At 39.6% G+C, this 26,942-nt stretch overlaps 1 protein-coding gene across 1 annotated transcript in view; it reads left to right on the top strand.

Moving 5' to 3' along the window:
- The window catches only part of LOC149527900 (serine acetyltransferase 2-like), a 99,795-nt gene that overhangs the window by 27,476 nt on the left and 45,377 nt on the right, over nt 1-26,942 (top strand). The window contains exons 2-3 of the mRNA XM_089812037.1: nt 24,291-24,488; nt 24,649-24,708. Coding sequence (XP_089668163.1) covers nt 24,291-24,488; nt 24,649-24,708 — 258 coding nt within the window. The remainder of the gene's footprint in view (nt 1-24,290; nt 24,489-24,648; nt 24,709-26,942) is intronic.

Raw genomic sequence — 26,942 nt, 5'->3', positions numbered from 1 at the left:
TTCTACCTATTGCTTTCCTGTCATTCTCAATCGTATTAGAATCTTTGAAAGCTTGTGGCAGCAAAGAGGGTCTCTGAGATCTTATCTCATTATGAGTTTTGCTAGCGAATGCACTTAAGTAGAAATCAATCAAGAAAGAATCCACTGGTGTAGTCTCTCTAGGGATCCTGTTTAAAACCTTGTTAAATCTTTTATTAAATTTTGACACTGATTCATTTGTATTCTTCTTAATACTTGTCAATTCATGTGACGCAAAAGATGTGTCATTGTGGTCACCAAATTGCTCAATAAATTGATCAGCAAAATTGTACCATCCAGAAATGGATCACATACCATTTTGTAGCATCTTCAGTTAATGATTGCACGGAAAGTTTCATGAACACATCCTCATGATCTTCTTCAGAATCTTCAATTATGTTTTTCAAATTAATCACATATTGCTCAACAGATTCTGTCCCATTTTCTGAAAATTTTGGAATAGCATTCCTTAAATCGTTAGAGACTAGATTGGGATATCCTCTTATCCCACCAAAATCAAGCTGTCTATATCTTTCGATTGTCATCGGCTGCCTTATTGCTTGATTCCTAGTCCCCTGATTTTGTATCATATAACATTGATTATTTTGATTGTTATTATTTTGATTCATACCATAAGGTTGTCTGATGTTTCCATTGTTTTGCGGAACTCCTGTGGTGTGTTGTCCAACATTCCAAGCCCGTTGATTATTGTTGAAATGCCTATTAAGATTGTTATTTTGATTCTTATCCTTTTTGTTCTCATATAGTGGATTAACATGGCTAGTGGCGAGTTGCGATTCCATATTCTTTCAATGAGGTGGATTATATTTTAATGATGTATTTACTTCATTTTGAACGTGATAAGCTCTTTCTTCTCTCCACCTATCTGACTTCTCTTCATTTCTACGTGGGGAAACAATAAGATCCTTTGATATCCCTATTTTTTCAAAGATATGATTTGGCTGCATTTTTTATGTTTTCGCTAATATTGCATTGCTACTATTTGTTGTTTCAGCCATCTTCTTTATAATCATATCCCATTGCATTATCTGTTCATGCTCTTTGTCATCCTCAATTTGAGTTATCTTGCAATCTGGCTCTTCATCCACCCTAGGAATATGGGAAAATGGATTACAGTTCTCTTCGTCTTTTTGAGGGCTGATATGACTTGAATTATCCCTCTTATTTTGCTTGTTGGTCCTTTCCTGAAAACTTCTGTGTCTTGTGTAGAGCATCTTTGATTTCTGATTCTTACCTTTCTTCTTTCTTTATTTTTTCTCTAAAGTTAGTTGCTCAAGCCTTTTAGGTCTGGGATTCATTGACATTCTTCCCCACATACACCTCAAAAGCAGAGATTAGTTCTTCAATAAAATATGTTAATGATACACAATAGAGTTGCCACTTTCTTAAAAGAAAGAAAGAAAGAAATGTCTAGGGGCTTTCCCAGCAGAGTAAATGCCAATAATAACTTGAAAAGTGATTTTCTGAAAATATCAATAAAACTTTAGATTTAGTTGCTTTCAAAGATTGTGTGAGATAGAATAAAAACTTCATATTAAGCGAGAATCAAAACTTTGAACATAGCCAGAAATTTCAACTTCAGGAAGAACTTTATGTACTTATGCTTTAAATGTTGATAAAAAACTAATTTATAAAATCTGAAAAGTATAAAACAGAAAATGATAAATGTTGAAATTAAACTTAATAACTTATTCACGATCTTGGCAAATGTTTTAAAAAACAAATTTTGAATCTTACCAGAAAATCTTGTTTTAATGAGTCTCTACACTGGTATGATGGAGTAAGTATGCAAAGCTAGCTTGCAATTTCCCTAGTAGAGTCGCCAATCTGTTGGTTCTCAAAATTGTAGATTAGAATCCTACGAGCCTTGCCTGCTTGATGCTGGGATATCTAATTGGTTGTGGCCAACTTGATAGGATCAATCAATTCGATTTAGATCCTCTACATTTTTGGCTCTGTAAAACCAAGGCCTATACACTTGATCCTGGACAACAAACTTGGATCTAAGACATTTATAGCAGATAGATTCAATGCAAAGACAATTTTCCTAAATGGCAAGATTTTAAGGAAACCTCTGGATTGCCAATGGTGAGTATTAATCTTCGAAATACGATTACTTTAATAAACTTGTGAATGATGAAATAAGATTAAAAGTAAATTACTAAAACAAATAGATATCAAACCCTTAAAAGAAAAAGATTAAAATATTGCCAGCATATAGATTGAGAAATGCAAGCGAGTTAATGATCAGTGCGGAAATTTAAAAGGGCGATAGAGTCAAAACTATGTGTTTTCACATACAACTTTATGATATTATGTATATTAAATTTATAAACAATTCAATTATCAAGATGCATCAAATTATTTCGCTTTATGCGTATTTAAACCAGTTTATGATGTTTTAACCCTTATATGGACAAAATAGATACAAATAAAGAAAACAATAACAATATTTCACAATATTTGTATTTGTCAGGTTTAAATAGCAACGAACAATTTGATTCACTTATCCTAATAATAGATTATTAATAGAAAATAAAAATGATCACAAAGGACTAACTATATAGTAATTTAACTCTAAAGCAAATAAAAATCTTACTGATTATATTATAGGAAAAATCGTATTGAAGACACTCAAATGCTGATGCTCCACTCAACACAATTTTATCTCCCACGATATCGAAATGTATGCCCAATAATTCAAAATCCAATAGCTTGGTTCAAACTTCAATCTTCTTCAAGGAAGAATATAAAAATCATATAAGTTTCAGGAATGCAGAGAGTTTTTTGAAAATAATGAATGTTGTCTTGTTTGATTTCTTATCACATATTTATAAAAACCTGAAAGGTGTTGATTATTTTCAAAACACCACAACCTTTCAAAAAAAAAAACTAAACAATGAATGTTAATAAAACTTTTAAACAAAGTGGTCATCGGTTATAATTCTTGTGTTTAAATATTGGGCAAACCAAACACAAGGATCCCTTCATACTTTGGCATTTACAAATTTATCTTCCTTGCTCGATATTATTATGTTTGCCAACAGGTTAGACCTCTGCAATAAGGATTCCTTTCTTAGCATCAACATACGATTGGCATGAATGTCCAATCCACCTTCGCACATCTAGATGACAAGTATCCTTCAGAATCATGGGTCCTAGGCCTTGCTTCTCCCGTAGTGACTCCAACGCATGGAATTTTCATGAAATGCGAACGATGGACTCCTGCATCCGAACGTACACCCCTGCCACAAAAATAAAGAGTTAAAATGATTATATATATAAATATATTTCTCATTTCGATATCCCCAATAAGGGGAACTATTTCTGTGACCAATAAACACATGTTTTCTTCCGCAAACGTCCATGCTGACCCCTAATATATTTCCGGATGCATGGATTGAGTCTTCCTTGGACATTGCTATTCCAAGCGTAAACTTCTGAAGCCGTCACTCTATAAAAATGGTGGCTTGGTTGCTATTGTTTATAATCATAGGAATGACGTCAAGGGTCAAAGACCTTCAATACTTCTTTGTTTGTCACAGTATTTCAGATGTATTGAAGATTAGTATTTCAGATGTATTGAAGATCATCGACAAGCTTGACAAAGTTGTAGTTCATCTCCTTGGCAATATTGATCCATCACGATGATTAGTTATGCAAAACTATGCACACAGGTCTGGAGAGATTCACTTACAAGACACCAACAACTCTGCTACATGGGTACAAGAATTTTCAATGTATCGATCTTGAATATATGCAAGGTGGATATTTCTCCTTCATGATTGTGTGACAAACTAGTGCTTGCTTTTCCAGATTACAGAATAATGCATGCAAGCCCTTGCTAATCATTTGAAATCCAATTAATGAGCAACTTCCTTATATACTCCTGTTCTGGGCAAATATAATCTAGTAGGGACTTTAGAAATGACTACATTCCTTTCCTGTATAATGGATGAATCACTTTCCACGATCTTCAGTACAAGATTACTTTCTACTTCATAGCTTGATTAAGCCACTTTTGTTGCTCTTGAAATGAATACTCTTAATTATAATGAATTTCCAGCATGATTGTCTGTAGGACAAAAACACAAAATAAGTATTCGGAGTAAATTGATCCACTAATCTGTCCAAAAATAGTATTGACAATAGGATTGTAAAAACCTAGTATGAACCATTTGACTAAGGAATATAGGGAATATATGCTATATTTAGTTTTCAATGATAAAATTATGAGAGAAATATATAAGATATAAAGATTAGCAAATATGTTTCAAGTGGATGCCCAAAATTTTTGGGCTCCATCACATCTCATTTGACAATTTCTGAAGTATCACTTATGTGTTGTTGGTAGTGTTAGTAGTAGTGCCTATGGAAGTCCCACTCTGAATCTCCCTCTTCCATATACCAGCTGCTATTAAATCATCTTCTAATTCTACAGCCAAAGTCTGGGTAGCTTGGAGATTTGCCACATGCGCTCTTTAGCTTTGAAAACTAATATTTGGAGGCATAGAATTAATGAAGAACATCTTTTGATTATCTGCAGTTGGCCTACTTGCAGCAGGAATTCTGTTAAGTAATTTGTTGAACTTTGCAACAAAATCCCTCATAGGAATACTTGGTTCCTTCTTGACTTGAGTGAGCTGAGACAACAATGTATGCTCATCTTCTGTGCTTTTGTAGTGGGCTTCAAATCGATTTTACATATCATCCTAAGTCGTGATCTTTGGTTTGAGGGGACACAACACTATAGGCTGCAAAGAAAGTAGCAATATGTTCATCTACAGAGACCTTCCCATCACCATAAAACTTGGGGAAGTTCTTCTGGGAGGCTCTTGGTAGGTCGTTATTAGCAGCAAGGCGCAAAGGACCAATAACATTACCCCAGGGTACTGCCATTGATGCAGGTAGAATAATTGGGATTGAGAGTGGTTGGGGCTACAACTCCATGTAAGGTGAGAGCGTTGCACAATGACAGAGTTTGTGTTCGAAAAATAGGTGGGGAAGAGGACTTATTGTGTCTTTGGAAAACAAGACGGGGTGGTGGAAACAAAGCCCCATGGATACCTTCTAGCACAGGGTCTCTTGAGCAAGCTCTCCCTCTTCTTAGGGGGTCTTCTAATATGGGAAAATCAACTTTCTTGAGCTCTTCAAACACTGGATCAATTTGACCACAATCACGAACACTCCTGGTATATTTGGGATCCAGGATGAACTAGCTTGTTCAGAGATAGGTGCTTTTGGGATTGCCTCAACCTTCTCTGCTGAAGCACACCTTCCCAGTACTCAACGTTGGCTTCTTCTCGTTCTAGTACAAAACTGACTTTTCTGTACACGTTTATGGATATTCTACTTTCTAGGTGAGTGTATTCAATTGGTTAATTATGTTTTCTTGTTCATCTTGGAAACCATGGTTGGGTTGTATTACTAGGATTTGACCTTCATGAGGAAGTATCGTTTTTCCTCATGGGTCAATAGATATGACTCAAACAAATGGATGAGTGCCTAGATTAGAGTTATTTTAGTGAAGCCTCAGACAGACTTACTAAGAATACTTATGCAATGATGTGGATGATGAAAAATCAATGCCACAATATTCTTCCTTTACTAGAATCTTGAAGGCAGACTGCATCAACTCCTTATTCACAGAAAGCAGAATAGATTGGTCGGGCAACACAATTTGCTTTGTCTCCGGATTGTATCTATCAATGCATTCCTTCATCAACTCTAGTGCTTGCATAGCCATGGGGAAACTGATAGCTTCAACCAATCTGCTCTCCTTCAATTTTTGTGTGATTGGATGGGTGGGCTGGGTGTTTAGTCTTCTGTGCAGATCACCTAGGTCAAAAAATTGGAAAAAAGTATCAAAAAAGTTTTTTTAGTCGCTCTCTAATCCAACTAGATGATCGTACCCAGCAGCTCTGATTGCCATTCGCTTAAAATTTCACACAGAGAAGGCAATTACTTTAACAAAATAGCCATTACGAAATGAGGAACTTCGTTTGGTAGAAATCTGATCATATAGACTTTGAATTTCAAACATTGGCGCCACACGAATGAAATAACTCACAACTAATGTTCATAACGGTCGGATTTGTAATAAATTAGGAAGATTAACAACTCTTTAAAACATTTTACTTCTACCCATATGATAGCCCATAAATCTGACTAACATAAAACTTACTTTAATCTCCTATAATAGCGGGATCATTTCCTTTCATAATCGCTTTAGCTTAGGCTTACTAGAAGCTACCCTTTTAACTTCAGAATTCGGCAAAACGACTTGCACTATAATTCTTAAAGTGCGGGGAAGGAGGCATTATCTTGTTTTTCCATAATGACCTTTACTTTTATTTCCTTTGATTCGGGAGCGCATCGTGAATTCTACTCCTTCAGTGCCTTGAGTACTTTATCCCTTCCTTTTCCACAGAAGGCTTTTCTTCTTTTAATCACTTAACTTGGAGAAACCGCGAAATGAACTTTCCACCTTAAGCAATTGAACCTTCATTTCCTTGTATCGGGTTCGCACTCAACAAATTACTCCATTAGAAACTTCTTGCTGGCATCTCCACAGAATGTCTTCACATCCGGCTTCAACTATCTTCATCTCGTATATCTTCTGGAATAGAAGCTTCATGTTTTCGTCATAAACGGAAAAGCACCATTGAGACATGTTTCCCGAAGAAATAAACAACTAGAAATATCTCTCATTGGTTTGGTCGCTTTTCCTCATCAATTCCTAGCTTTGATTCAAAAATGAACTTGAAGACGTTTGCTTCTGTAGGGGAAGCATCCAGATAGATGGAACTCCATTTCTCTACACAAAATTGGTTTCTGACTTTGGATTTTTACTTTGAGAGTTCCATAGCTTTAGATCTTTGTTCTTCTGATCTTCTCATCATGAATCAATTTCAAACACGCATGGAGATGTCAAAGTTTATTTGTTCCTCAAGATCTCACCTGATGAAGCACGCCAGCGACAAAAGTCCAATAGCAAGGGCCAGTATCCGGTAGAAACACCTTGCCAGATATAGGAGCACATTGCAGAACCAAAATAGACTTTCTTCTCATCGAGAAGACACTTAGATAGAAACCCACCCAAACCTTAGATCACCTAAGACCTTGATGCAGAGAAAAACTGAGAATCCCGCATAGAGGTGTAGGGGAAGTGGAGCAAGAGAAACCCGAAAAGAACGCATAAGAAAAGTGTCATAGGTAAATATTGGGTAGCTGATAGGTCCCTTCGGGAAGGTTTTTGTTATGTAGCCAACGGACCCTTTTGGGAAGGTTCTTGTTATGTAGCTGATGGGCCCTTTGGTAATTGTCATGTAGCCGACGGACCCCTTCGGGAAGGTTCTTCGGAAAATATTTTACCCCCTTTGGGAAGCATTGTAATCATCAGATATCAGCGAGCATAATGTACTGTTTGGCATATGCGAATAATAATAAGAAGTTTTGTTATTCATATCTATTGTCTGTGCGTTGATTTCTTTACCCAGTATGGTAAACATTTGGCGCTGTTGCCTAATGGACCTGGTACGATGACAGGAAAATGAAGATTAAATGCCGAATCAGTTGAACAAGAATAAGAATAAGTTGAAGGAAAAGGATGAATTACACGCAGCGTAGGAAACTTTAATTTTGGCACAACAGGCTGAACGCAGACGGAGATTTTAGCAAGTTACCGATGGCCACAGAAGCACTGAAAAATTGTTGGAAGAGACCCGACAGCGGCTCGATTTGGTGGAAGAAGTAAGGGAGGAGTTTCTGAACTTGTGTATGCCAAGGGAAGAGAATCCAGACGAAAGGGGATCGACTTGCACGGCTCAGAGTGCCGAGGGAGCACGAGCATGGAGTGAACTCTTTGTTTGAGATATACTTCCGAAACAGACAGCTTCAGTTGACGAAAACCCTTTTTCACAAAACAGCGTGGGTGTTGGAAATAGCGCGGGTATGCAGAACAACGCAACTGTGCGAAAAAGCGCGGGTGTGCAGAACAGTGCAGGTGTGATACAAAACATTGCGGGTATTCAGAACAACGCGGGAGTGCAAAATAGCGCAGGTACACAACAAAACCCACAACATCTAGTAATGATGGCAGGACCAAAAGAGAAACTGCCGAAGTTCGATGGCGATGGTATCACCGATCCCATTTGACATTGCAAAACATGTGAAATGATCTGGAGGGCAAATGGGATAACTGATGAAGACCACTGGATGAGACAATTTTCGGCCACCCTACGGGGCATGGCAATTGACTAGTTTACTAGTACAGATCCGCAGAAGCTGGATAGTTGGAATAACATTAAAAAGGAGTTTCTGGCCGAATTTCAACTGTTGCGTGACAATAATGAAATTGTAGCGGAGATCTTCAATACTAAGCAAGGGAAGAACGAAACTGTCTGCGTCTATGCCAGGAAATTAAAAGATTTGATAAACAAAATGGAAAATAAGCCGGCGGATGGACTTTAGAAAAGGTGGTTCGTGGAAGGTCTACGCCCAAACTTGCGGAAGAAAATGAAAATTGTGCCACCGTCGTCATACACGGAAGCTTATAACAGAGCATTGAACCTCGAAAGTGAGTAGAAGACAAAGAAGAAGAAGAAGACTAGCTCATCTGATTTGGATGATGATGAGCCTTTCGGAGAAGATAGTAGCGATGATGAAGGCAGTAGCAAGAAGGTTCACGCCCTATAGAAGGACATGATTCGCATGATGGAGTTTAAAAATATGCAGAAGGAGACAGAGCAGTGAGTTGTGATGCATAGAGTGTAAAACCGACGATCATACTAAAGGATCCTGTCCAAAGAACTAATTCTACGACATTTGTCAGATCATGGGCCATTCGACAAAGGAATGCCCCTTTAACACGAAAACTAGAGGATCTCCGTAGGTCCTTCTTACACAGGCAGCTTCCATGTCAGGAGGGAACGGAAATGCAAACATTGATGGTGCCACTTCGGGTGGGTATAGGAGTAATAGTAGAGGGCAAAACAACAACAATAGTGGCAACAACAATAATCGCGGAAGGAGTCGAATTCAGTATGATGCGAATGGTCGGCCAATAGTTCAATGCCGCGCATGCAATCTGTGGGGTCACTTTGCCCGAGAGTGCACAACGACGAACACACCGAAGTTGCAATGCCGATGGTGTAGACCTAGTGATCATGACGATGCTAAGTGCCCGAAGTCCGGAGTAAACTTGATTATTGTTGGGATGGATGAAGAAGAAGTTCTGGCAATCACTCGGAAGCAAGCGAAGCTATACCCCGATCCGACGGAGGAAAAGAAGAGACTAGAGGAAGCACGGGCAAAGATCTAGAGAGCAACGCAGATAGAAACGACACACTTGAAGGACACGCCTGGTACCTCCGTATGGAACTACACAAAATAGAACATCGTACGACAAATATTGCAAGCCGAGATACGCGTCAAGATAAATGATCTGTTGCTCACTATGCCTCAGCTCCGATCGACACTCACAAACATCGTTCCCGTTGCTAAACTACCAGGAGAACATGGAAGGGAGTAGGAAAGTGGAGCAAGTATAGCGGACAAAAAGGAGAAGGAAAGTGGCGCAAGTGCAGAAGATCCGATGCTGTTAGCCCTCTCATCTGGACGCTATCTGACAGTTGTCGAAATGGGAATTCTTGGGACTGTATTGACGAAAACGATTGTGGACGGAGGGTACGGTGTCAATGTGTTGCTTGAAGACACTTGGAAAAGGTTGGGACAACCGACATTATGGCCGCCTACATTCCAGCTGCTAACGGCCGATCAACATGGAATCAAGCCATTGGGAGTCCTGATAGCACAACCAGTGATGATTGGAACACAACCATTCTTGTTGGATTTCGTCGTGATCCTACTGAAGCGGAGAGGATATGATGCCATTCTGGGCCAGGGATGGCTGATACAAGCCAAGGCGAAGCACGATTGGAAGAAAAATACTTTATCACTTGAAAGCAAAGTAACAAGAATCGAAATCGGATCGAAATCGGCAAGGCCGAATCAAATCGTGAATCGGCCATGAATCAGAATCGAATCGGCCATGAATCGGAAAATTTAAAAAACCCTTGAAATTTAGTGAGTAACTTATTTCATAAACCCTTTATCGCTGATTCGATTCACCGATTCACAAAAAATCGGTTGGCTTGAATCGAATCGCTGAATCGTGTGAATCGCTTGAATCGCCGTGATTCTTGGAACTATGCTTGAAAGCAAAGGGCAAAAGTACGTCATCGATCTACACACTCAAATGGTCGGGGAAGAAGCTCTATCGTCAGATTCCGAAGAAGAAGAGGATGAAAGGAGGCAGAATATGGAACCAGATCAAGAGGGAGTCCTGCGGTTGGAAGGAGGATTGACAGACAACGATCTGGATTCAGTGAACGGACTTTACCACTAGCAGATAGAGGACTACGAACTCTTTTTGAGCTATAATATGTTAAGGGTTGATGAAGATAAGAAAGGAAGAGGAAATGAATGTCTGAAGCAACATAGAGAAGCCGAAGAAGGAAATGTGGTTACGGCTGAAGGTGAAGGGAAGAACATACAGTATGAACCCAAAAGAAGGAAAGATTCCACCGTATGACCGCAGAGAAAGGAAATGTTACGTCAAACCACAGATATAGCAGAAAGGTGCCGACAGTAAGGAAGACACATCATACGGTTTGCACATGATACAAAGAGGAAGGTTTCAAACAGGAGGAATTTAATAAAAGTTGCAGCAGTACGGAGTGGAGGTGTTATTGATGGCAAGAAGGGGCAGCTAACGGAGTCCATGGTACCGAGCTTCGGGAATAAACTGGCGATATGGAAAACTGGTTGGAGAGATCGTGTACTTTAAATAAACTTGATGAGCGACAATTGCAAGCACAAGGGGCCACAGAGGTAACACAGAACAGGCGTAAGGCATGGCACGATAAACACCTGAAATTGAATAGGTTCCAACCAAGTCAGTGGGTGTTGAAATATGATAGAAGGAATGAATTTAAACTAGGCAAATTCAAAGTCAGATGGGTTGGGCCATATCAGAGCCGTGAGGTAGGGGACAATGGAGCAATAAAATTATGGACTTTGGATGGACAAGAAGTGCCTCAGGCAGTGAATGGCTCGAAGATGAAGATTTACCATGGCTCGAAGACTCCCTCGTCGCAGAATGAAGTTTGAAAGACCCCTTCGTCATTGCAGGATGGCGAAGTTTATCAGCCGACTGGATGGTCCCGTCGATGTTTCTGTAGCCGACGGAATGATTGTCGTCGGTGTTTTTGTATTCTGTAGCTGACGGGTAAATATTTTGTAGCGGATATAATGTTTGTGGTCGACGGACTCCTTTGGGAAGGTTCGGCGGATAGTATTTATATCCCGTCTGGGCTCATTGTAAATTATCTTCTACTATCGTTAATCATCTTCTATCATTAATCTTATCAAGCATAATGTAATGTTTTTGGCATATGCGAATAATCTAAGGAATTCTGCTGTTCGTGTTCCATTGTCTGTATGCGTTCATTTATTTTACCTCTATGGTAAACATTTGGCGCCGTTGCCTTATGAATCTGGAAGGTGGGAGGAATGAAGATTAATGCCAAATCAGCTTAACAAGGATCGAAATAAGGCCAAGGGAAAAGATGGAATCCGTACTGCACAAGAACATTTAATTCTGGCATAGCAGGTAGACCGCTGACGAAGATTCCAGAAGATTGCTGACAGAAACAGGAGTGTAGAGGCATTGTTGGAGACTCGACAAAGGGTGGAATTGGTGGAAGAAGCACGGGAGGAGTTTTTGAATTTCTGTTCGTTGAGGGAAGAGAATCTAGACGGAAGAGCATTGATTTGCACGGCTCGGAGTGCCGACGGAGCAAGAGCGTGGAGTGAACTCTTCGTCCGAGATATATTTCCGCAGGGGACAACTTCAGAAAACCTTTCTTCACCAAGGTTTGTAGCGGTTGAGTCCGTCGGTGTGGGATACCAGTCCGCCGGTGTGGGAGACTAGTCCGCTGGTGTAGAAGTATAGTCCGCCAGTGTGGGAGTGCAGTCCGCCGGTGTGAGAGTGCAGTCCGCTAGTGTCGTAGGACTGAACTCTTCGTCCGAGATATACTTCCGCAGGGAACAACTTCAGAAAACCCTTCTTCACCAAGGTTCGCAGCGGTTGAGTCTGTCGGTGTGGGATACCAGTCTGCCGGTGTAGAAGTGCAGTACGTCGGTGTGGGAGACCAGTCCGCCGGTGTAGAAGTATAGTCCGCCAGTGTGGGAGTGCAGTCTGCCAGTGTGGGAGTGCAGTCCGCTAGTGTCGCAGGACCGAGCAATGCTTGTTTACAGACACCAATCGTGATGGCGTTACCAAAAGAGAAATTGCTGAAGTTTGATGGCGATGGTACGACCGATCCCATCCGACACTGTAAAACATGTGAAACGATCTGGAGAGCAAATGGCATAACTGATGTTAGACGACTGGATGAGACAATTTTCGACAACCTTACGGGGCGTGGCAATTGACTGGTTTACTAGTACAGATCCACAAAAGCTAAACAGTTGGGATAACATTAAAAAGGAGTTTCTGGCAGAATTTAAACTAAGCAGGGGAAGAACGAAACCATTTGCGTTTACGCCAAGAAATTAAAAGACTTGATAAACAAAATGGAAAGTAAGCCGGCGGACGGACTTTAGAAAAGATGGTTCGTGGAAGGTCTACGCTCGAAGTTGCGGAGGAAAATGAAAATTGTGCCATCGTCGTCATACATGGAAGCTTATAACAGAGCATTGGACCTCGAAAGTGAGCTGAAGACAAAGAAGAAGACGAAGACTAGCTCATCTGATTTGGATGATGACGAGCCTGTCGGAGGTGATAGCAGTGACGATGAAGGCAACAGTAAGAAGGTTTGTGCCCTACAGAAGGACATGATCCGCATGATGAAGGAGTTTAAAAACATGCAGAAGGAGCCAAAAGGCAGTGAGCTGTGGTGCACGGAGTGTAAGACCGACGTTCATACTAAAGGATCGTGTCCAAAGAACCAATTCTGTGACATTTGTCAGATCATGGGCCATTCGACAAAAGAGTGCCCCTTTAACATGAAGACAAGAGGATCTCCGCAGGTGCTTCTCACACAAGAGGCTTCCCCGTCGGGTAGTAGCGAAAATACGAATAGCGTAGGTGCCACACCCGGAGGGTATAGGAATCATAACAGAGGGCAAAATAACAACAATGCGAACAATAACAATAATAATGGGAGCTGAAGTTGAACCCAATATGATGCAAACAGACGGTCGATTGTTCGATGCCGAGCATGTAATTTGCGGGGTCATTTTGCGCAGGATTGTATAGTGGCAAACACGTTGAAATTATTATGCAGATGGTGCGGACCCGGTGATCACGAAGATTCCAAGTGTTCAAAGTCTGGAGTAAACTTGATCACTGTCGGCACGGATGTAGAGGAGGTTTTGGCAATTACACGGAGGCACGTGGAGGAAAAAAGAAAATTGGGGGAAATGCAGGCGGAAATTGGAAAGGCATCGTCGGCAGGGACATCTCAGTTGAAGGAAATCACCGGCACCTTGGCAAAAAACTTTGCAGAACAAAACATTGTACGATAGATCTTACAAACGGAGATACCGGTCAAGATAAGTGACCTCACAATGCCCCAGTTACGGATGGCCATTCTGAATCATACACCGTTTTTGAAAGCAACGGAGGACATAGGAAGGGACAGTAGGGAAGTGATGACAACAGACCCAATGATTCTGGCGCTCACGACAGGAAGGCATCCGACGGTCGTCGAGATGGGGATTTTGGGAAACGTTCTGACAGACACAATTGTTGACGGAGGGTTCGGCGTGAATGTGTTGCCGGAGGATACTTGGAAAAAGTTGGGAAAGCCGACGCTGTGGCCACCTGCATTTTAGTTGCTCACGGCAGACCAGCACGGGATCAAACTGTTGGGAACCTTAAGGGAAAAATTGGTAACCATTGGTACGCAACCATTTTTATTGGATTTTGTGGTCATTCCATTGAAAAGAAAAGGATATGATGCTATTCTCGGATGGACTTGGTTGGTGCAAGCAAAAGTAAGACATGATTGGAAATGAAATATCCTATCAATGGAGCGCGGAGGCAAAAGATTCATAATTGACCTGCACACACAAATGGTAGGTGAGGGGGCAGCATCGTCAGACTCAGAAGGTGAAGGCAATAGTGACAACGAAAGAAATGACGTTGAAGGAAAGAGGAGAATGGAACCGAATGACAGAGTATTGACACTAGGAGGGTCAAATGATGACGACCTAGATTCGGTGAATGGCCTTTACCACTGGCAAATAGAAGACTATGAACTCTTTCCGAGTTGTAATATGCTAAGGGTCGACAAAGGTGAGAAAAAAGAGAAAAATAAGTGTTTGAAGGAATATAGAGCAGCGGAAGAAGGAAAGGCGGTTACGCCTGAAGCTGAGGGGAAGAACATACAGTCCAAACCCAGAAAAAAGAAAGATCCCACCATTCAGTACATGGTGAACGGACTGCACAGGAAGAGAAGAATGCATCGCACCATAAAATTACTTGAAGGGTATTGACAACAAGGAAATAAGCTAGATGCGCGACGACCGTAGGCATAGTGGGCGACAGAGGTGACACAGAACAGACATAAGGCGTGGCATGACAAACTCAACAGGTTTCAGCCGGGGCAGTTGGTACTCAAGTATGACGAGCGAAATGAAATCAAGTCGGGGAAGTTCAAAGTCAGATGGGTCGGACCATACCAGATTCGAGAAGTCGGCGACAATGGAGCAATTAAATTGTCAACCTTGGATAGGGAAGAGATCCCTCAGGCGGTCAACGGGTCCAAATTGAAAACATACCGCGCCCGGAAGATTCCATCACCGTTGTTGCTGTCGAAGAAATCTTTGCAGAATGATTTGACGCTGTCGCCGTCGCTGAAGAAGTTGTCGCCAAATGCTCTGAGGGCTCCTTCGTCGTCGTCGTTGCAGAATGGTGACGCCTGGAGGCAAAACTGAGGTACCTCTATTTTTATTTTTGAAAAAAAAAAAAATTGGAAAAAAAAGAAGTTTGAAAAAGAAAAAAGAAAAAAAGAGAGAGCTCGCAGACTGAGTCCCGCGGGCAGCCTGTCCATGGACGCATGTTCGACGGGCAGCCTGTTTGGCAGCTGTCCGTGGGAGATCTTACGCGGACTGTGTCCCGCGGGCAGCCTGTCCGCGGGCGCATGTCCGGTGGGTAGCTGTCCGCAGCAGGTCTTTTGCGGACTGTGTCTCGCGGGCAGCTTGTCTGCGGACGCATGTTTGGCGGGCAGTTGTCTGTGGGAGGTCTTCCGTGGACTATGTCTCGTGGGTGCATGTCCGGTGGGCAGTTGTCCACGGGTGGTCTTCCGCGGACTGTGTCACGCGGGCGCATGTCCGACGGGCAGCTGTCCGCGGGAGGTCTTTCGCGGAGCCATTTCGGTTTTTCGCGCAGTCTTTCCTTCTTTCCACGGATGAGTTATGAGTTTTTCCCACAGAGTAGCTGGGTTCCCGTGGATGTTTTTCATCTTTCCGCAGAGGGTTTTTTCTCTATTTTCCGTGGATGCTTTTGACCGTCCGCGGACAAGATTGTTGTTGTACATTGGTCTTGCATTCCGTGGGAAGTCTTTCGTGAGCGTGTTTGGAGAAGGCCAGGGTTCCTGCAGGCGTTATGTTCTCTTCACCCTACCGCGGGCGTCTTTCCTTATGTGGGCGTCTTTCCTTCTGCGGGCATTAGTTGTCCCTGCAGATCATTCCCGTCACAGTCTTTCCGCGGTGGTTGATTCCATGAACCTGCTTCGGAGGTGTCTTGATTTCGGCAGGGGAAGGTGGCAGGAAGCTTTCTTATAAAAAAAAAGAAAAAAAAATGACAGATTCAAGTTGTTTGAAATGAGTAGCAGATGATGCCAAAGGGAAGGGGAAGCATCAGTCGTTGCCAAAAAGAGTGTAGAATCGGCAGAAAATGACAGAAATGGTGTGTTCCGTGCAGTTTTGTGTGGGTTTTGGAGTGCTAATTTGGTCTTAGCCCTAGGACCCTGCGGGGGCGCTACCCCTTGACCCCGCCGACCCCCAGTCGTGGCGGATATCAGTGGTGGGTGTCTGACCAGTTGAGAAGAGTTGAAGTTGCTGTAGGCATGGACTGTCTGTGTACCAGAGGCATTGGGAGTAGGTGTTGGCCGAGAGACTGTCTTGGTGGATGCGTAGAGAGCTCGGGAGGAGCTGATCATCCAATTGGAGGTAGTGCAGCGACAATTGGCTTAGGGTACCGAAGAGTTGAAAATAGAGAAAGCAGCACAGGTGGCTATCAAGGTCAGCTTCATTGAGGAGGCAGTGTTGTGTTAGCAGAGGCTACAGGCATGGGACGAAGGTGACAGTGATGTGTCAGAAGCAGATTTATCTTTTTGTAATTTTTCCATTAATGTATTTTGGTTATTAATTTGTCTCAGATATTTTGTTACTCGTCAGGAGACGACTTTTCTTTTTGGGGGGAATGGTGTCAGCCGACTGGATGGTCCCGTCGGTGTTTCTGTAGCCGATAGAATGATTGTCGTCGGTGTTTCTGTATTCTGTAGTTGATAGGTAAATAATTTGTAGCGAATATAATGTTTATGGCCAACGGACTCCTTCGGGAAGGTTCGGCGGATAGTATTTATATCCCGTCTGGGATCATTGTAAATTATCTTCTACTATCGTTAATCATCTTCTATCATTAATCTTATCAAGCATAATGTAATGTTTCTGGCATATGCGAATAATCTAAGGAATTCTGCTGTTCGTGTTCCATTGTCTGTATGTGTTCATTTATTTTACCTGTACGGTAAACAAAGTTCGGGTGGAAAATTAAGTCTACTGTATATTTTATATTATTAAAAAAAAAGAAAAAAAGAAAGAAAGTAAGAAAGCACCGTACAGTCTTGGGCAGGTATCGTATGACTTTTTAATGGATGCCACCGTACGGATTTTTATAGGAATGTCACTGTATGGTTTTAAAAAAAAGGCTTATAAGGCCAAGTGTAATGAATCGCATACGCATTTTTGGATGATTGAGCAGCATACGGATTCCATAAACAGTGTACGGACTTGAAACGACATCAATCTTGACCTCCACCATACGGATTTTGCAAGAGTCAGCGTATGGATTGAACTCCTAGATTGGCGTATGGATTTGTGATGAATTAAGAACTTGCGTACGAATTCCACAGGCGTACAAATTTCTCAAACAAGGTTGGGTGTACGGGTTTTAAAGTTTTAATTGTATACTTGTTGATGCCGTACAGATTCCATGAACTTAAATTGCCATATGGATTTGTATGCTTTTGAGGTTGCCGTACAAACCTTGCATACTATGGTGATTTAGCGTACGAATTTTGAAGGACGTTATAGGATATTGCGTACGAAACTGGCGTACAGACATGAGGCAATTGAAGGGCTCAACTGTACATGAATACACCATACGGCTTCTTCAAGGAAGTTAGTGGAACAGTCAAACACCATACACTGGTAAGAAAAGGCCATATGCTCAGGGAGCACAACGGAAGGAATTTGTTTGTTCAGGATTGTAGAGGCTGCTGTACAGGCATGCACTGATAGAGGTTGATTTTCGCTGAGGGTTTGTAGACATCTTTAAAAAAAAAAGAAAAAAAAGTCCACAAATCAAGAATGCTCAAAATGAGTGATGGATGATGCCAAAGGAAAGGGGAAGCATTAGTAGTTGCTAGAAAGAGTGTAGAATCAGAAGTAAACCGCAGAAATAGTGTGTTCCATGTAGTTTTGTGTGGGTTTCGTGCTGCAGTAGCAGAGCGGGAAATAGAATAAGAAAGGTTTATGTTTTGTGTGTGTATTTTAAATTTAATGTTTTCAATAAACGTCCTACATGTGGTGGCATACCTAGAGCAGCAGTTCGATGAGCTCTCCAGATATAGCCACCTAGGACCAGGTGTAGGTTCTTTAAATTAGAATAGTTTTAATTCGTAGATAATGATTGTCAGATTCCAATAATAGGTAGTAGGCAGTTTCGGATTCTTATTCTTTTCTTGGATAAAAGACGAAAAAACGTTTCAGATCCTATTATTAGAAAAGGAGAAGTCAGTTTTAAATAAGCCATTCAGCTATGTAAGAGATTCATTCGAGTTCGAGTAAAATAGAAAAGTTGCAGTTTTTTCGTGTCTCTTCAGCTTTGGAAGATCGAATTTTGGAGAGAATAGAACGTTTCTTCTGATTTTCCTGGTGCATGGTTCAATTTTTAGTATGAAATGCGTTTTGGTTTTCTTGTGCAAGTCTCATTGAAGTTGTCGTTTTTTTCTCAAAACTCTCCAAAAACCGCTGAGATTTTTCGGTTTTCCATCTGGCAAATATGAAATGATTTCCATTATGCAAAGTTTCGGTTTTCTATGGTGTTTTTGATGTTTTTCAGCAGAGATATACGGTTTTGAGATTGTTGTTTCAAGCATGGCATTTATGATTCAGTTGCACCCGATTTTCTAAGACAGGAATACGAAAGGTGAGGAAAGATTGTGGTGAGTCCGTGCGAAAGCAGAAAGGTGTAGATTTCCGAATGATGTTGCAGGAGGATCAGTATGAGACGTTATAACATTCTTTTACAGTCTATTTTCTGGTGGATCTTCTGCATGTTCTATCACTCCATTTTATTCTTCATGCAAACCTTTGCCGAGTCTGATCACATTGAAGTGTAGGCGGCACGAAGATGGAATACATTTTCTTTGAGTCTCAGCCTTAACAATTTGATTTGGAAGGACATTCCGGGTTAAAGATCTTGGTGTGCATGTGAAGATTTGCATTTAGTTTGGTTCGAGTTCGATCCTTGCTGTTGTAGATGCCCCTTGATGTAACTCAGTTGAGTGAGTTCTCCTCCTGAGCTTTCCAAGGTGTGGCTCTGCATCATTTCGGAGTGCTAATTTGGTCTTGGCACTTGGGGTGCTACCCCTCGATCCCGTTGGGGGCATTGCCCCCTCGACCCCCAGTCGTTGCGGATATCAATCGTGGGAAGTGTGACCAGTTGATGAGATCTGGAGCTGCTGCAAGCATAGTGTGCTAGACGTGAAAAGATCTACGAAACAAGCATTTCGAGAGGGGTGTTACACTTGGAGTAGGTGTTGGCCGTGAAGCTGTCTTAGTGGATGCAGGGAGAGCTCGGGAGGAGTTGATCATCCAGTTGAAGGCAGTATAGCGACACTTGGGTCAGGGTACCCAGGAGTTGGAAGCAGAGAAAGCAACACGAGTGGCTATCAAGGTCAGCTTGATTAAGGGACAGTCTTGTGTTAGCAGAGGCTATAGATGCATATGGGTTGGAGACCAGTTTGTTGCAGGCACGAAACGAATGTGAAAGTGATGTGATAGAAGTAGATTTATCTTGTTGAAGTTAGTCAGTTAATGTATTTTGTTTTGTAATTGTCATCCGGAGATGACTTTTTCTTTTGGGGGGGGATGATGTTGTAGGTAAATATTGGGTAGCCGACGGGTCCCTTCGGGAAGGTTCTTGTTATGCAGCCGACAGACCCTTTCGGGAAGGTTCTTGTTATGTAGCCGATGGGCCCTCCGGTAATTGTCATGTAGCTGACGGACCCCTTCGGGAAGGTTCTTCAAAAAATATTTATACCCCCTTTGGGAAGCATTGTAATCATCAGATATCAGCGAGCATAATGTACTGTTTGGCATATGCGAATAATAATAAGTTCTGCTATTCATATCTATTGTCTGTGCGTTGATTTCTTTACCCAGTACGGTAAATAGAAAGCCTTAAGGATGTGTAATGAGAAGAGAGCCACCTAGGGGCTATCTAGACAAGGACATGAACCTAATTGCATTGAAAACACACCAAGCTAGAATCTTAAGAGGGATGCACTGGAAATCTGGGAACAAATATATATATTTATTTAGATGTATATATACATATATTTATACATATACACACACATACGTATACATATATGTATACACACACATATATAATCAATTCTCTGATCATTCCAGAATCATTGGAGAAGAAATATACAATAAATAAGACATTGTGGAAATGATTAGAGGATCAATAAAAGAGCTGGAATTATAGATTGAGATCAGAAAAAATATTATTTGGTATTCAAAAAGGAATACATAGCAGTAGCACTCGTAGTAATAAAAATTATACTGTGAAATTCATTCAATACAATATCAGGCACATGTTGAAGCCTGAAACCATGATAAATAAGTGATGACTATATTTAAATATAAATAATCATGTTTAAATGTATAAATAAATATTTATAATTATATACATATTGAGACCATGTTTAATCTTATATACTATATGATTTAATAAGGGAATTCTAGATGAAGGAGACGCTTGTATAAATTCCAAGTAATGGATCTTCTTGTATAAATTCCAAGTAATGGATCTTTTTCCCAAGATATGATGGGGATCAATGACCCTGAACACCTTGCGGGCAACGACCCAAAAAAGGCTTAAGGGCTTGGATTTGTAAAATCCATTGCAAGTTGGTGTGTAGGCAACTTGGATAACATCTACTCCTTCCATCTTCAAGCTGAATTATGTAATAAGGTTGGATATGAGTTTAAAGATAACTTAAATGTAATAAGATGATCAACTAGTCCTATCATTGGCATTACATTGCAAACCCTAATAGAGAAATATAAGATGAATTAAGTAAAGTATCAGCAACGGACATTACAAACACATGTAAGAAAGTGTCATCACATAAGTCTACCCCTTGGATTACCTTTGAGGGTCTCTTTGGACCAGATCATTTGCGTTATCAATACTCCTTTCACGAAGACATGGAAACTTCTCCCATTCCCATCCTCAACCTATATTAGCACTCAAGGCATAGGCAAGGAACAATTATTATCTTATTAATGTTTAGCCCAATCTATTTACTAAGTTATCACTTTATTAAGCTACCCAAAATGGGTTACTTTGGACAACCACTTGAGGGCCCCACCTCTCATTGCAAGCCACTTCCCTCTTACGCTCCTTGATAATCTACCCTAAATTCATAGATCAAATAAAAATCATAATGTGAAAACAATTACAATCTGGTTCCTTCTCATACTAGGAACATATCGACACTCTATCAAAACCCTTTAAGGTACATTTATATGCAACATGGGAATTCAAATTGAAATCAAGGTTTTAAAGAGAAATCATAAAAAATATAGATTACAAATAATAAAATATGCAATACAAAAAGATCCCAAGCCTCTAGTATGTCAAACCCCATTCTAGGCATATACTACCCGAATTCATATATCACCAACTTTAAAACACCCCGACATATGATTTGCACGCAAAGCACACTTAACACCTTCCCGATCCCCACACACAATTGTCAAAGTAAAAGAGTATTGAGTTCATTTGATAAAGTAAACCTAATTATAGAACATAATAAATTTAACAATGATTTACAAATATATGAACTGATAACTATACATACTATTACCCAATTTAAAATAATGATTTCAAAATACATGTAATCACTGATTAATTATACATCTAATGATATATTTTACAAAAAAATAAAACCTATAAGGACCATCTATATAAAATAAATTAAAAAAGGTCACATATATAAATTAAATCAATTCAAAAGGCTGTATATTAAATATGCTTTAACAGAAAGCATATATAGATAAAATAAGTTTAAAAAACTCATATATATATATATATATATATATATATATATATAAAATAAGTTCTTAAAAAACTTCTCTTCTCTATTGCTATGTAGGTCTTCTTTGAACCTCTCACCATATCCCTCATCTCATTTATTCTAGCCGTGTACATTCTATCTTTCCTGAAAAGGACTGAAATTCTAAGGGTTTGTCCACAACCAACCCCAAACTCTTCCTCATTCTCATCTTCACATACAATTTCCAACCTAAAACAGAAATCACTTTCTATCCTCTACCTAACAAAGATTTCTAGAAGACACACCTCATTTCCTCTACCCTTTCTTTATTAGCGGAGGAAATACATGCATCTTCTAGCCAACTCCAATCCCTATTGGAGGACAGCCAACATGCTTGCATACACATTTCACCCAACCCAAGGTCTTGGTGTAGATTCCCTCACATTTGACAATCTATTTACACACTCAAGATCTCTAGCTTTGGTACAATTTGATATAGGTAACTCCCCTAAAACTTCCAAAACACATGCTCTTTTACACTATATGAGGGTTTCCACTCAAGATTAATGCATAGCATAGCAAACAAAATTGCAAGAATACAACTAATTGATTTTCTATTACTTAAATATAAAGAAACAGAAATATTCAGAAATTACAATGCTTAGCCTTATGAGCTTTACCAATATTGCAAACAAAACTACAGCTCAACTCTCAATTGAAGGAGAATTCTTCTCAACTTCAAATTTTCACTCTACTTTGAATGATCCACACCACTCTAGATGATCTGCTCATCCTTGGATCAACTCTCATTCTTGTGCCTCTTGGAAATCTTACTCCTCTTGTTGAACACCATAGGGCTATTATGAAAAGCAACACATAGTCAATAGATCACCTTTGAACTTCCCCAAGAGGTCTTCTAAAAGATGTATTTTCAATTTTCCAAAGTGGGTGCCTGAAAAGGTGTCTTTTCTCATTTTTTATGTAACCATTTAATAGATATGAAAAGGTGTCTTTCCCCCATCCTTGTTCCCATGTGAAGAAGGGTATATTTGTGGTTCTAAGTTCTAACATTCTAAATGATAGGAAAGGGTCTTTTCTTGAAAATTACAATTTCCATTGAACATAGGTCCTAAATAATAAATAATTTTAACTTCTTATGTCCTCTTTGGCACTTTCTTAGGTAGATGGAAACCTACATATGGTTATTTATTTTTAACAACCTAAGTAGAATATGAAAAAAATACAATATTTTTGGAAGATGCAGGATGGCCCTACACCCCTGGATGCTCTTGCATCATCCATCCCTTAAATGATTGAAGTGGAATAAGCAATAGTGGTAGCTTAATGACTGATTTGTTGTATTTTCTTTATAATTCTTATATTCTTTCTGAGAAATCTTCTGAACAATTGTGATTGGTGCTGTCAGAGATATCCCCCTCCCAAATGATTGCTCTAAATCAAAGCTTAGCTTCATGCTTCATCATTTTTCTCCCTGAATACAACAGTTGGTCCAAAGCTGACCACAAGTGAGCCTTATGAGAAAGATATTAGTGCAGTAGGGAAATGTCTTCCTATTCTACATCCTTACAAAAATCTCAACTTATTTGCTGATGGTATTTTTTCAGTAGCCATGAGAAAGTGTCTTTCTCTTGTCACAAGTTAAAGAAAGTACCGAAATGACACTTTACTATACCCTTGGGAGTCTTTGCTATACACTTTACCTTGCTTTCTGTTGTCTTTCTCTTGGGAGTCTGGCTTTTATTTAATTCTTCCACATGTACAGTTTTGCTAATCATATGCACTCAAATGGCAACTCAAAAACTTAACAGATTTTCTTTGTGCGAGGCTCAGCCAAAAGCTGCATCTGGTTATCTATCTACATATTTGTGCCTTTGTAGGGAGAAACTCCCTGACCTGTCTGTAGCTTACAGCTTTGAAATGACTTTTGAGTGTGTATTTGAACTTTCAATTCTGGAGGTCTGTTTGATGGAAATGACTTTCTTCAGGGATTTTGTTTTTTTAAACCAATAAAGTACATTCTTCCATCAGTTTCTTGCTTTTGCAGTTGCTTCTTGAAGGTATTTATAGTCTATGTACCCAAAATGCAGATCTTCCTTTTGATAGTTAGCAATCATAAATGCTATACTATTGCTTGAAAATATTGGTTCACAAAATTCTTATATTTAGATGTTTGATTTAATGTTGTTCATATTTATTTTTAATGTGGTTCTGCTTATGGTGACAAACAATAATATAACTTTTTGCCTAGTTGTAAGAAAATTTCTATATTGAAGTCTTGTGGCAGAAGTTCATGAATGTATGCTGTCTGCAATTTCTGAACTGAGATGTTTTCCCAATGCATCAAAACCAATTCGTACACTGCAGAGCACAGGAAAAAGCCTTTTTAGCCATTTCACTGTATAGCTTATTACATCTGTTCACCACATGAATACCAAAGGAATAATAACTACGATTTTCTTTTACAGTTAACTTTAATTTTTTTGTTGCTCTGCATTTATATTTTGGATGCTATTTATAAATAAAATTCTCACTTCTTTTCAATATCATTCTCTGGATTTAAAATTGTTCTATCAATGGCAGGCAGAAAAGGAGCCCCTGCTAAGCAGTTATTTGTATGCAAGTATTTTAGCTCATTCATGTTTTGAGCGAGCACTTGGATTTGTTCTTGCGAATCGTCTCCAAAATCCAACTCTCCTAGCTACACAGTTAATGGACATATTTGATGATGTGTTTACAAACGATGCTAATATTCAGCAGACAATACGATTGGATGCACAGGTTACAAAAAATCTGCATGGATGAAATTTGAATGCTTTTCCATTTATGATAGCATTTGGAGCTTGTGTTATATATGATTTGCGCTTTGAAAATCATGAATATTTGTCATGATAATTCTTCATAAATGCATTTTTAAACTTTATCCTCCGATGATTGGCAGGCTGTTAAGGACAGAGATCCTTCTTGTAGATCATATAGCTGGGCTTTGTTGTATCTGAAGGTATGCCAGGGTATTTAAAATCTAAAAAAGAGTGTTTTATAAACTTAATCTTGAGCTGTTTATAACTGTTCTAATTTTAAGAGAAAAGAATTGGGCTGAGGCTAAAGCGGCAGTTATGGTTTTATCCATAGTGAAGCATGTTATATCAGCATTTTGATTTGATTTTCAGAGTTGTTATATCATCAAATAGAAGCTAATTTGATCACATACATAAACACACATCCATCCATCACATTAAGTTCAAACGTAAATTGTAGCTGAAGGAAATAGAAAACATAGATATGCAGAATTATAAATAATGTCAAATGTATATAAAATCCATGACAGCAAATGTTCCCAAACATGTGTAAACAAAAATAAGTCTATGGCTTAGGCTCTAGCTCAGCCTCAGAGTAGTTTGTTTGCCTCCTACAAATGTGTTAGTCTCTGCCTGTGAGGTGCCACTATGATCACCATCAGCTGTGCGGACAGCTGATCGTGCTCTATCCTCGTCCTCAGCCTCAACCTCGTTGTCTACTTGGTCAACTCACTCATGGCAATCCTCACTGAAAACAATATTGATAGACTTAGTGGGCAGACTTTGGATCGACCTCTTTTAGAGTGATCAGAGAGGAGTCAGTGTCCAAAACCTGTCCGGTCTTAAGGCGAAGGTTGTAATGAATGAAGACAAGATCATTCAACCTCTCCAGAGTCGATGTATTACGCCTCTTCGAGTGGATGTGCTCAAACATGGACAAATTGGTCTCACATCTAGAAGCGCTACATTGCTGACTCAAAATACAAACGACAAGTTTTTGAATGTTTGGAGTTGTAGGCCCAAACATTTGTCACCATCTATTTGAAATAAGGAAAGGAAAAAAATCAGTCTTATTTCCAACTTTAAAGATGGATTATAAAATCAAAATACATAAGCCATAAGCTTAAGAATATTAAGTTTAAGATATATTTCTACCTAGCTGCAATGCTGTCCTAGCTTCTTTGCACATCTTGTTTGCAGAAATCAGCCCTTGTTCATTATTATACGAATCAATGTCTTGCACTTTAGATGTGCTAGACATCTTTGCGTCATTATATATAGGCCATTAGAACCTCCTCATCTGCCTTGAAGTTATTAAGGAAACCAAATGGCGGATTAAGGAAATAAGCTGCTGCATGGATGGGTCTATGAAGCTAGTTTCGCCATCTATTAGTGATCTCTCTAATGGGGCCATACTTATCCTCAACTCCTAATACCTAGATCTAATGGCCTCCATGGCCCTATCCATACCCTCATATATGTAGCCCATAGAGAACTCCCCCTCAACAACTCGTAGAACTATGAGGGGCTTAGTGACTTGCATATAATGTAAAAGAAACAGTTAAGTCACAAGTGTGGATAAAAGATTAAAAACAAGAAAAATTGTAAAGTTGTAAATAAAAAAAAAAATATTTACCTCCACAATCTTTGCACGAGGGGTCTAAAAACTTGGCTCATAAAAAATACAATGTACCACATCCATCTTGTTGTTTTTCCGGGTTCGCTGCAATTGTATTTGCACTGCCATTATGTTTGGTATGTGTTTTCCAATTGCAACATCCCTTAAATATAAGAGTGAGAGAATAGACACGCCCCTTCATGGGACATGTTCGTTTTCATAATTAAACTCATATATACATATACATATCTTGATGTAATTTATTCAAGTAAAGCTACAAAACATCAATACTCCCTCTTAGCTAGGGAGGATACTGATAACACATGACCATATATTACCTCTATTAGGAAGTAATTGGATAATTTTTGCTTGATATTAACAGTGATCAAGGGATCAATTTATACAAGAGAGTGAATGATGTTTCCTTAAGAAACAATTGTAAAGAATTGAAACATTCTATTCTAAAAACAAAAAACGAAATATTAGAAACATTCTAATATTTATAAAAGATTACAATATAGATAGTCATTAGATACTAAACAGAGATAATAGAAACTATCTATTGTTGTAATATCCTCCCTTAATGGTTAATCTATCTAGATCACAAAGCTGTCAAAAGGCGTATAAGGAAAATTCTGTCTTCTCACACTATTCACTATGGGCTGCAAACTAGATTGCTTAGATGAGGACCAACTAGAGTAGGTCGAGTTGTAGTACCCAAAACCATAGTTGGAAAACTCGGACTCGACAACAACTCGCCAAGCCCCCTAAAAGTTTATTCGGGAAAAAATCGGCCATTTAAAAATAAACTCGAGAAAA

This window comes from Cupressus sempervirens, unplaced genomic scaffold, assembly GCF_028749045.1.
Source record: "Cupressus sempervirens isolate cs-2001-9-10 unplaced genomic scaffold, ASM2874904v1 CseChr00c100012_05, whole genome shotgun sequence".
In the NCBI taxonomy this organism is placed as follows: Eukaryota; Viridiplantae; Streptophyta; class Pinopsida; order Cupressales; family Cupressaceae; genus Cupressus; species Cupressus sempervirens.
Note: the sequence above shows the minus strand (reverse complement) of the source record. Positions and strands in the feature narration are given on the sequence as shown.